General features: G+C 37.3%; 1 protein-coding gene across 1 annotated transcript in view; it reads right to left on the reverse strand.

Annotated features, from left to right (window-relative positions):
- Positions 1-7150: 7150 nt before the first annotated feature.
- Positions 7151-12623, reverse strand: part of TPO (thyroid peroxidase) — a 46357-nt gene continuing 40884 nt past the window's right edge. The window contains exons 11-13 of the mRNA XM_037392139.1: positions 11316-11524; positions 10629-10799; positions 7151-7345 (exon numbers count right to left, since the gene is read on the reverse strand). Of these exons, the coding sequence (XP_037248036.1) occupies positions 7185-7345; positions 10629-10799; positions 11316-11524 (541 nt within the window). The 3' untranslated portion in view covers positions 7151-7184. The remainder of the gene's footprint in view (positions 7346-10628; positions 10800-11315; positions 11525-12623) is intronic.

Below are 12623 nucleotides of genomic sequence, written 5' to 3' on the forward strand. Positions count from 1 at the left end.
AGTCTTTAGGAAGTAGCCCAGCATCTGTAACAGCTAAAAGTATGTCATATATACAGCAACACACAGTAACTATACTGCCTATACAATAATTTCAAATTTGAAAATAAAAGTTTATTGTGTTTCCTTAGAAAGGTCAAAAAAGCCTGAGTACTATGGAAGCAGATCACAATTGTCTCACTATTATTTTGTAATTCTTCCCATAATTTGTTATATCCACACCTTTTCCTTTATCTTCTGTCTAAACTGTAAGGTCTCTACAGAATTAATTGAATGAGAAACTAGTGCAGATCCTGCTTTAATTGGACAGGGGTCTCTTGTCGCCATCCCAGTGCAAATCAGTAGTAGATACAGAAATTATCTCCTCTGAATGAATAATTTTATAACAATTGAGATAACAGGTTCTGCCTTGGACACACACGGGTGGAAGAACAAGAAAAAAACTCAAAGCCCACGTAGACACTGATGCTCAGTAGTGCCCTCAGATTGGGCTAGTGACAAAATTTGCTGCCTCTTTAAATTACTTTTTGGCAAAAACAGCTATTGGGTTTGCATGCCCCATATCAGAGAGCATTCTTGCTGAAGGACCATGAGGTGTGGCCAGATTTCTGCTGCCTTTGCCCATTCCATCCATGTTTGTGGTAACATCAAACAAGGAAAGAAAAGAGAAATTCCAGCTTCAAGGCAAAGCTTACAGCAAGGTGGTTAAAGTTTATAGGAAGCCTAAACTCAAGTTTGCATGGAATGTGCAGAAATAAAAGCACACATTCCTGGTAGCAGGCTTTGGGAGTGTAATTTCAGGTGGGTTACAGTGCAGCCATAGTCTGTCACTTTAGAAGAAACTTTCTGCTGTGTCTGGTTTGCTTGGGCAAACAAAACCCACAACGGAGCCTGGACTCAAAGGAGCCTGGACTGCTAGTAGGGCAAGGAAGGCAGAGTGTTGTCACAGGTACATGAGCCCTTATTCAGGTTTTATTCAGTGCAGAAAGCGAACTTCTTATGGTTTCAGGACTTTACTCCTTACAATGAGGCTATATAGTGATGAAATACCATTTTAAAGCTGTTTGTCTGCTGGGTTTCATTATATACTGCTGTCCTAAGATATATATTTAGAGTGAGAAATGAGAGGCGAGAGCATGCACACCGATATACTACCACTTTTTTTGACAATGTGATCACAGATTTCAAATAGACTAGGTAAATAAACATCAGCTGATTGAAAGTATCTGTGAGCATCTTTTCCAGAACAAACAATTTGCAATACATATTCACAAGAAACCGTAAAGTTCATACCCAGAACAACAGACGACAGGGTCTCACCATCACTTTTTTTTTTTTTCCATTTTAACCATATGAATCAAAATGTCTCATTTTTGTTCTGATTTACACAGAAATATTTTATGCGAAACAACATTGTTATTTCTTGGCAGCTAGATCTTATTTTAGTAGTAGACATGGAACTACCTCTTAATTTTCAGTTTGGTCTTTCAGAGACCTATTATTGGAGTATTACAGATAAACTTGAAATGTCACCTCTGGCTCTGCATCTTCTCTCATGTTATTTTGCCTTTGGGATTAACATTTAATGAGCAGCTCTTGTCTTCTGATCAATTCAATGGGAGCTAAATTGTTTGGGTTTTTTTCATTGATACCATACAAACTGGTTAAACTGGCTATGGAAATGATTCATGATCAGTTCTCAAGTTACAATATTAAAAAGCCATCAATCAAATTTAAGCATAATCTGAAGTAAAAATCACGTAAGAGTATAATCTCAAAGCTATAAAGTTGAAGGCACAAAAGGAGATGTATGAAGTAAAACCAGTAAGTACAGTATCACCAGTGGACTAGTTATTAACAACAGCTGAATAAAACTGAATGGGAGGAAACCCAAGTTTTTCCGGAGCAAGGTTTCCAGAATATTGAGACTAATGGGCATCAGAAAAAAATGGAAAATTTACAAGTGAACTAACTTTACTTCCTAGTGAGTTTGACTTCATATCCTTAAAGAGTAAGAGAGGGACTAGATATGTATGAATATTTATGTTGAAAGAGACAGGTAATTGTTAGCACTGTGGGAAACAGCATGGTAAAATTAATCACTTTCTTTCCCAGTTTGAAACTGCATTTGCTGCAGTATGGTGTTGAAGGTAACATTAATCAGCTCACCAAGAATACAGAAACGACGATGAGACTTCTTCATGCTTACTTGTACTGATCTTCAATTTTAAACCTATTCACTTGTTCCTGTTAATTCCTTTGGACATTCCTTGTGACAACTTTAATGACAGGATTAAATCTTTACTCCATTTATCAGGTAAGCCCCCAATATTGTTCATTTTGTGCCCACAACATGGACAGGAAGAAGAAGGAGGGCCCTCACACAGTAGGCTTTTATCCCTTTAAAGCATAATGTATTCTCGTAGTGGCGCTCAGAGGCCCCATTAAAGTTTCAGAAATTTAACATACTGGATAGATTTTTCATGGATTTATCATGCGATTTAAAGTCCAAAGTGTATTACTTATTGAATTAGACAGAAGTTTCCCATCAGCACTTTAGATTACCCTCATCCATCAATCACATAAACACATGCTAGTTTACTGGTTGAAAGTATTTTTAATACAGCTTTTTCAAGTTTTTAATGTATATTTGTCATACTTTTTTTAAAAAAGGTACTAAATACAGCTAGATTCCTATTTAATTTGAGATCATATCAAAGAAAATAGGATTTATAAAAGTAAGCTTATTTCCATTGTCCTGAGGGTAAGAGCACATAATTATTTAATCATATGACACACTTCAATCTAAAAAGTTTCTGCCCATTGGCTAAGCCTTCATAAATGATTAGTTTTAGCCTACTTCATCTGGGAGGCAAAACATACACATTTTAATGTCTTCACTGTGGGTCAACATGACAGCCTTTTTCCTCATGATTGGAGTATGCATAGATGCAAAGCTAGGACTTTTCTGTTGATAATTTTTTTTCAATTATTTGTAACTTCTAAAAATTACACAAATGATGGGCCAAAGTAGTAAGGGCCAAGCAGCTTTGATTTGAGACGACTCAGTTAATTAACTTCCTGAATAAAGTTACCCTATACAAGTTTCCGTGTGAGTCAAAAACATTACCCAACCTTAGAAAAGAGACTTGAACCCACTGATGAATTCCATCAATAAAAGCAGGATTGAAGGTTATATAGATTTGCAATATTGAATAGTATTACTAGAGCTCTTCAAAATTTTAAGAGCACTTTAGTTTTGAAGATTGAAATGCTCATAATGATGTGAAGTGCTCTCATAATTCTAAATCATTCTATGCTGCAGATCCTCACATTCTTATTACTGCTAAATTTCAGCTGCTCTTTTATTATAATCAACATGTTGGTTTAGAAAAGTATTGCATTGCCTTTTTTACCAAGGCTCAAAACCTCATTCTAAATATACATTGAAATTAGCTGGGCCTTATGAATGATGTTCTTAAAAATGCAAAACAACAGACCAGCAAACCAAGACACCCAACAGCCTTGATAAAAACTTACTATATCAGCTGAAGTAAAACCACAGAAAAGTAGTTTTATTTAAGTTTGTTAGAACTTTTTTTTTTGTTTTAATATGGAAACTAAACAAACTAAACACAGTTGACTGTTGGTAACAGTCTCCTTTCACTTTTTAATACAAATATTTTTAGGAGCAAGTTACTGTCAAGTACTTAACTACTTCTTTCTCAATGGAAACAGTATGAGAAATTACATGAGTGAGACATGCACACAGCCATGTAAAAAACACAGTTTACAGAGAAACTATGTAGAACACTGCTAGATACCTATTTCTTTTCTCCATACCTAATCACAGAATCAAAGAATCGTTCATACTGGAAGGGACCTTTTGAGATCAACTAGCCAAACCTCCCTGTTTAAGCAGGATCAGCTACAGCAGGTTGCCCAGGACTGTATCCAGCCAAGTCTTTAATATCTCCAAGAATGAAGACTCCACAATCTCTCTGGGAAAACTGTTCCCATATTTGACCACCTTCACAGTAAAGAAGTATTTTTTGTTTTTCATGTTTTTTACTTTGTGCCTATTGGTTCTTTTCCTGTCAGTGGGCACTTCCAAGAAGAATCTGTCTGTCTCATCTTAATTTTCTTTCAGCAGGCATTTATACACAATGACAAGACCACACTGAGACTTCTTTTCTCCAGGCGGAGCAGTCGCAGCGCTCTGAAGGTCTCCTTATATGAAAGAAGCTCTAGTTCCTTCTTTGTTTTCATCATCCTTCACTGGACTCAGATTAGTAATTCCATATCTTTCTTGTACTAGAGAACCCAGAACTGGACAGAGCACTCCCGGTGATGCCTCACCAGTGCTGAGGGGAGGGGAAAGATCACCTCGATTGACCTGCTGGCCACGCTTTTCCTAATGCAGCCTAAGGAGCTTTTGGCTTTGTTAATCACAAGTGTGCATTGCTGGGTTATGTTCAACTGGGTGTCCACCAGGACCTACAGGTCCATTTCTGCCAAGCTGCTTTCCAGCTGGTCAGCCCCCAGCATATACAAGTGCTTGGGTTGTTCCTCTTCAGGTGCAGGACTTTGCACTTGTCCTGGTTGAACTTTGTTAGGTGCCTGTCAGCCCATTTATGCAGCCTGCTGAGGTCCCTTTGGATGGAAACTCGGCTCTCTGGTGTATCAGACTTTGTTCCAGTTTTGCGTCATCTGCAAACTTTCTGAGAGTAAACTCTGCCCCATCTTCCAGATTGTTAACTAAGATGCTAAACAGGACTGGACCCACTATTGGCCCCCGGGGTACACTGCTAGCTTCCTGCTGTTATCTCACCAAAAGTGCAACATGCTCCCCCGTCACTTTCCCAATGTGTCCTTCCTAAAAAGCCTGTATCCATCCATTGCAGCAATCCAGCTGTGTGAGATATCTCACCATGTTTCTGTGATCCCAGCAAGGTCATAGCCTTGTAACTGTGCACAGACTTCTCATCATTCCTCCTGGTTGCTCCCGAGGAATGCATATCTGGGTTACAGTTCACATAATGATAACACTGAAATGGGCATAGCATTAATTCTTCAGTATGTATGCCTTAGACACCACTTTTTTAGAAGGTTTCACCTTCAAACATTGCCTCTTACTGATGGTACTTGGCTAGGAGCTTCTAGTAAGAAGGTAAAGAGATAAGGAGGTAAAGAATAGCTGCAGCTGCATCCTTGAGTCTAAGAAAGGGGATGGTGTCTTTTAGAGATTTGTCAATATAAATTATAACTAGTATGTAATGACTGATACTCTGCAGTGGCTTAGTTGGCCAATTAATGTCACAATTTCAAATTGACCAGTCAGTTTAAACCACAGTCCTGGCAGAGATACGGTAAAATAAGTCTCATTATTTCTATTAAAGAATGCTAGGGAGACTCAGGTAATCACTTGCCAAATTTAGCCAGTCATTTGTCAGTGAACATTTTCTTCCATAGTTTTAAGCTGTAAGAGAAAGCAATGTATGTCACATTAGCAGAAATTCTTATGATTGATTCCAGAGATTCAACAAACCTAACCTTTAGCATAATGTGCAAGGATGGGCCCACGGAGATGACTAACTCCCCTAGCCCCTGGGGTCTAAAGGAAGACACTAACCTTGTTTGCTAGACACGCAGCAGTGGACTGGGTGGCTGTACCTGCACCCATTTTCTTGAGCTGTCAGAAAGCCAATGAAGCTCTGAAACGCACAATTGACTTGATCTGGGGTAACGATCACTTGGCAAGCAGCACTGACTGTAAGGACTTTCTGTTTCCTCCCTTGAAATATAAAATTTACCTTACATTTGGAGCTGTTTTACGTTCATGCCAGTGCAGTGTCCTCATATAATCTGTCTTTGTTGCACTCAACACCAGTGAGCTAATCTCTTTAAGCTAATCTGAAAGCAGGTTTTTGTCTCTGGATTTAGAGTGGTAAATAAATGTAACCATGGTTGAATGGGTAAAGGAATAAACTGTAAATAAAGATAAGAAACACCTACAAAAAAGGCAGGGTTTTTTTCCCTATTTTTTATGATGTTAAAATATGAAACTCTGAATGACTAGCACCATTCTTTTTTAGTTTTATCCCAGAAAGAGTTGACCCTGAGGATTTGCATTTGCATTTGCTACAGCAAGAGAGAGCTAGATCCTTCTGGCAGCATTCATTGTTGGGAAGGTACTTTCGCTGGTGTGTCTGCCCAGAGGGATGCCAAGTGCTGCTGAGTTAGAACAGTCTCCCGCTATCATCCTTCACTCCTGGGTGTTTGATGTTCTCACACGGCCTCTCTTAACATTTCATTTCAGGGATGAGATCTCACTTGAGGGACGTGCTTAAGTGGTCCAGAACCACAGCTGGAAAACTGACTGGATGCACATCATATCATTGAAAACATCCGTTTGTTTGCAAGAAGGTAATTCCTCCTCCCCCACCCACTACCTCCTCCGCAGAATTATTATCATTCTGTGTTTTCCTTGTGCAATTAATAATAAGGGACAGTGTGATCCCACCTGTCATAACCAAGGTATTTGCTGAAACGGGAAGCAAGGAATGTGCCATCAGTGAGATTCAGTCTACTTATGACTGTGTCATATACAGCACTCAATATGCAAGATTTGAGCACTCTAGACTTTCTGTGCTTCCTTTGGGCACTTTGGTAAAGTAGATATCCATCCACTTGAGTTTGGATTGCAGGTTTTCATGGAGCTTTTGACAGATCTAAGCACTATTTCCCCAGAGCAGGTATTGCTCTGCATCAGTGGGTGACTACACTTGTACTCCCCATCTAAAACTTAAAACACTACACAGCTTCCACACATGCTGAAAAGCTGAAAAAAACAAGAAAATGCATAATTTATGCTAGGTCACATAGGTGGAACTTAGTTAAGATTCAGATGCTGAGTTTAGACACTAACTAGGTAAAACTCAGGTAGGTTTGATCCCCCCTGCACATGCATTGTCAGGAAATAGTGGCTTATATATGGTAGGAGTGGAAAATGAAAAGCTTACTTCTGTGTCTGTATTATTTATTCAATACCTTAATTTACTTTACAGAATCTGACTGTATCTTTATGCCCATGACTGCGTAGACATTTTTTTATGTCTGTTAACAGTTCTTTAATAAATGACAATTTTGTGATTTTTACAGCAGTGTAAAACAGAACAGAGAAAGTTTTAAAAGACAGTAGGTTTGCAGGCATTACCAATGCATGTTCTTCCATCTTCTGCCAGCTGGTAAGGGTCAGTATGGAGACATTTATAGCTGCCTTTAGTGTTAATGCATTTAGCAGAAGGAGAGCATGCTGGATTAATTTCATCTTCGCATTCATTGATGTCTGCAAAATGAATACACACGGATCAATAATCGTGACAAATTACAGAGGTATTACTGCCTTCTCATACACACCTTCTAGAAGTATTCATAAACGAAAGGTATTGTACACTTTCAGTGACACACAGATACTGCCCAAGATCCACATTGTTACTGTTTAAAGCACAGAACTGGATTGGTTTGTTTTTTTGTTTTTTGTTGTGGGTTGTTTTGTTTTTGTTTTTTTTTGCTTTGTTTTGTTTTGATTTGGGGGGGGGAGGGTGTTGTTTGTTTGTAAGCTGGAAATGATGAAAAAAGAAAATTTCATTTTGGTAATCTACCAAAAGCTACAAATGCAATTAGCTGAATTTCAAAAATGCAAACTGTGAATCTGAGAGCTCTTCTTGCATGTGCTTATGTCTTAAGACTGAGTTCCTCTAGAAACTTTCTCCATACTGCGCTCTACAGAGATAGTGAAAATAATAATGCTGACAGTTCTATACGCTTCTAGGCATGATTTTGAGGAGTCAAGGATTCAGGTTAGCTTTGGTTATAAAATTTATAACAGTAATATGTGATATCACTGCAAAGATGGTTGTTTCTAGATGTTATATAAATTCTGTGAAATGACAGTATCCTGACAGAATGGTGAGCAGTTGAACAATTATCTATTGAAAAATGTACATAAAATACATTGTTCCTGAGGCCATTCAAGACCTTTCATATTCTGATCATGTGAGGAAATGGGAGACAGTGTGGAGTGCAGAAAAGAAAGAACTCAATGAGGGGAAGAATAGAGTCTTTTTCATATTTCTGCATCTTTCTTCTTTCTGTGCAATATTTACTTGCAGGTCTGGATTTAGTTGCCTAAAGATAGGTGCCCAGCACTGTTCTAGATAGTTTTCCATTGGTCCCGTGTAATATTTGCCAGCTTGTTCAATATCTCTGACCCATGGTCCTGCGAAGCACTGCGAGCCTGTATGTGGGCAGGCAGCTGAGCCTTCAGTGTCTTCTTTTTTTGGTTATATACCTTATTTTTGGTTTGCTACTTCAGGCTAAGCAGCTTTTTTGGATCAGTACTAGAAACTGACCGCGTAGGAATGATTTACTGACTTCATTTAGTATTGTCACTCAGACCACTTAGGGAATACCATCTTTGGAAATAGGATCAAACCTAGTCCTCTCTTAAATTTTAATACAAAGCAGTAGCTGTGTCCAAAGCTAGCCATCAACTGAGACAATCAACAATTAATAATGCAATGCAAGGAATAATCTTAAAATTCAGAACCTTAAGAAATGCTAACCTTCATAACACCTCTCTGAAGCAGGAAAATAATCTGTTATACAGGATGAAGATAAGTATTACTCCCATCAAGAGCACATTTTGGGTTAAGTCCCACTGGCTTCGTCATCATCTGGGAAGGAAAACCTGCACAGGCTTTGCCTGCACTGTAATTCAAATGTGCTATTTCAGCTCTTGTAGATACATAGCCATGCTATCTGTTAACTAGCTAACTTTTCTTTCCATCACTAAATAGTGCATGTCAGATCTTTCCAGCCTACTCTACTATACCAAGAGCGCCATACTTTATTAAAGCACAGTAAACAGAGTTATCTATCAAGAGTAAGATAACACTTAATATAAAGGAAGGTAGAGTAGTCTAGCACTAAATGACTTCCTGAATCAATAGAAATGATTTCTGTCAAAGCCAAAGTTAGTAAGCAGGAATTAACAGCTCTCAGATTCCTATGCTTTTGCCAGCAGGCTGTTCTGTCTTTTCCAGAGCAGCATATAATTTTGAAACCATCTGCAGAAATGCTAAGCTCTATCCTCCTCATTATATTGCTTGACATTCCTAATTTGCTGAACATTTAAAAGAATGGGAACACATTGCAGAGACATGCATGGAACAAAGTGCTTTCTACTGTAAAACTCAAGTAGCATCTGTGTAAGTGGGTTTTGATGGTTTTCTTTTAATAAAGGCGTTGCTTATTTAATATATGCAGCAGCTTGTTTTCCTATAGCAGATATACAGTCTTTTGTTTACATTACTGAACATATTAAAAGAAACTAGGACAAGGAATGATTCATTCATATAAATTATTTATTCAGTTTGCTGCCAGAACATTAATCTATCGAAAAGATTTTATTGTAATTCATTTAACAGCTTTATTTCTTTATATGGTATTTATGTGGGTGGAATTCAATGGATAAATAGGATTTGAATAAAGGAAAGAGCTGCAAATTTCATTTGACTTTTTCCATACCAGGTATACAATTAGAATGAATAGTTTTCTATTCTGCTGTCACAGAAATACTGATAAGCAGACTTTATTGCAGATCAGCTGCAGCACTTGCATTCAAATTAATTTACCACCATCCATATTATAGTCCCAAATATGGCCTTTTCAGGTTTCATTTTCTCTCATGTTATAAAGCTGAGAAGTTTGAGTATGTGTGTGTGTGTGTATATATATATATTTACATAAAAATATATACACACACCATTATAAACACACCCAGTTGAAATGTGAACAGCGAATTCATCCTTCATAACTGCAAAGAGTGAAGGTCTTGTAATGAAATACTTGCCACATTCTCTTTCTTCCTATCTATTCTATTCAACAGTAAAAATAAGGCAAAAGGAAGAGAGAAGATAAAAGAGCAATTAAAATTACAGAAAAATATTTCTCTGAAAATGTGCATTAAATATTGAAAGACAGAATCTCTTTGCTGATTTTCACCTGCTCTACTTTTCTACCTGAAGAAGGAATTACTTTGGGAAAATCTTTTCACAGATATTTGGAAGAGGGTGGTTGGAACTGAGGTGATAATTAATTTGATTAATTTCACTTACTCACTTCAGAATTTTTTTTCTTTGTCACTTAACTCATTAAGTTGATACATGAACTACTGGTGCCGAGCTCATTCTGTACCTAGAGCATTCATTGAAACAAGGCTAGAAAAATGAAAACTGTCTGTCTTGTTATGTTGAATTTAGGAGGGAGCAATGTATAGTTCTGATTTGCTGCTTTTTTTTGCCTACTGGCTGTTAATAGACTCAATTTTTACTTAATTAAGTAATTTTTAGTGACATTTTCCTATAATCAGCTTGATTGCTGAATCAGGATGGGTAGAGATTGAGACAGCAATTCTGGAGCAATGAGAGTTTCACGTTGCCATGTTATTGTACCTATAAACCCAGAAGGTTGACTACAAGAGAACATATGAGGGAGTTCACTTCTGATTACTGTGCTGGACTTTAGCTTCTAGAAAATTCAGAAACAACAACAACAAAAAAAGATACCTATACAAATAGGAGCCTCAAAGTTCCATCCTTTACTTGTGCAGGTTAATTTCTCTTCTCCTTGTAATTGGAATCCGTATTGACACAAGTAAATCACTGTAGATTTTCCAAATTCTGAACAGTAAACAAAATCACCATTTTCCACACTCTTTGGTGTTCCACATATTTCCTCTACAAATAAAAAGACTGTATTACAAGCTTTTAAAAACTTAAGAACTTACCTTCACAAATGGACATTATTCTCCCTTACTGCCATAAATTAACTTCAGTGAAATTACTCACGTTTTAAGGTGATCAAGAATTTAATTGTTCATTTTTGGACAAGATTTTGTATGGAATACCTCCAGATTGAATAATACTTGTAAAATTAGTGTTATCTTCTAACATTATGCTCTGCAGAGGACTTAATTAATATTTTCTAAGAATTCCTGCCCCAATTGCCATAAAGTCTGGATATCTCATAAACGTTTTATGTTACCAAAGTGAAGTTAGCAAAAACTACCTTTTTTTTTACAGAGGAAGTTGAGAAAAAAAGAGAGAAAGACCTAGATAGCATGTGTAAGTGGTGGAAATACTGAAGTTCTGCATCAGACCAGTAACCCAAGACCTGTCAGAACCAAGGTCAATCCTCGAACTGCTGATTACTCTCCCCTCCCATCAGAAAAAGACTGGTAACTACCAGATTACCTTCCTGATAAAATTCTTTCCAAGCCTCTAAATTCATCCCAGGTATATTGTCACAATGCTTAAAATCCTGTGGAAACTTTCCAAGTCGAAAGGCATCTGCTGGCACTTCAGAAATCCCTGTGTTATCACAAATTACGCGGGACAATGAGTGTTTTTTTAGTTCGTGTTTTTGAGCTTCTGTGAAAACGTTATCATCTTCCCACCAAAATCTGGAAAGAGTGATAGAAACATTTGGGAAAGTTCAAATTTGAAGTGCTGATTACTCTTACTTTCACAGTACCCTATGTAAAAAAAAACAAAACTAAGAATTACAGAAAAATGTAGGCGGATACAACAATACTAAAAGTAAACACCATGATCTGCAGACTTACATACCCAGCTTGAAAGCCCCAAAAAGGCTGTGTGTCTGATGTACTAGTCAACTCAGATGATGTGTTAAAGTCAGCTGGTTAAAACTATTCATTATTCACAATTGCAGAATTGCTTTTCATTGATGATACAGGGCCACAAAAAAAGTTAACAATCCTGAGAGGAAAACTTGGAACTAATATGTTTGAACTAGGTGCTTAATCCTATGCACACCAGTATTCACTGTGCACTCATAGACTGTTTTAAGTATAAATTACAGAGTTAAATCTGTAGCCATACCATAGCCGTAGCCAGATCAGGAGTAGCCATAATAGATTTCCCCATACCATAGATTTTTTAGTTCTGCTTGTCATTACTGAATGGTTGCTATGAAAACAGGTATTGTTGAATGCTCCTCTGTTTAATATGGACTTCTTAATTTGCTAAGAAAGCTTTTGATATGCAGATTAATTATAGCAGGAAATTGTAAGACTAATTATGCTTTTGACCATAAAAAAAAGGTAAGATAAGAGGACTGGCTGGAACAGACAGGAGCTGCTTCTTCCAGTTTGTCAGATCAGGAGTATGGTGCCTGAACAGAAGAACTAGCTGGTGCTATAAAGGTGTATCTGTTAAATGAAATTTGTTATACATAATATATATGTGTGCATGCACACATACATATGTGTTCAAAGATTAAAAGAAAGGGAAAGAAAATGCTGGAGAAAAAAAGATGAGGTAAATATATTGTACATAAAGACATGTCATGAAAGGCAAAAATATTTCTGGAGAGTTTGATAGCACATTTGCATTTGTGCATTAAACAGGGTTAAGCACTGCTAAACTGCTAAGACAGCTCCCTATGGTGCTCAGGCCAATGAGGATTTTTCCAAATGCTAGGAGGGATTTGTGGGAACATATCCTAAGACTATTAGCAGTAAAGTATGGATGTGATCACAC

The sequence above is a fragment of the Falco rusticolus genome, chromosome 6 (assembly GCF_015220075.1).
Source record: "Falco rusticolus isolate bFalRus1 chromosome 6, bFalRus1.pri, whole genome shotgun sequence".
In the NCBI taxonomy this organism is placed as follows: domain Eukaryota; kingdom Metazoa; phylum Chordata; class Aves; order Falconiformes; family Falconidae; genus Falco; species Falco rusticolus.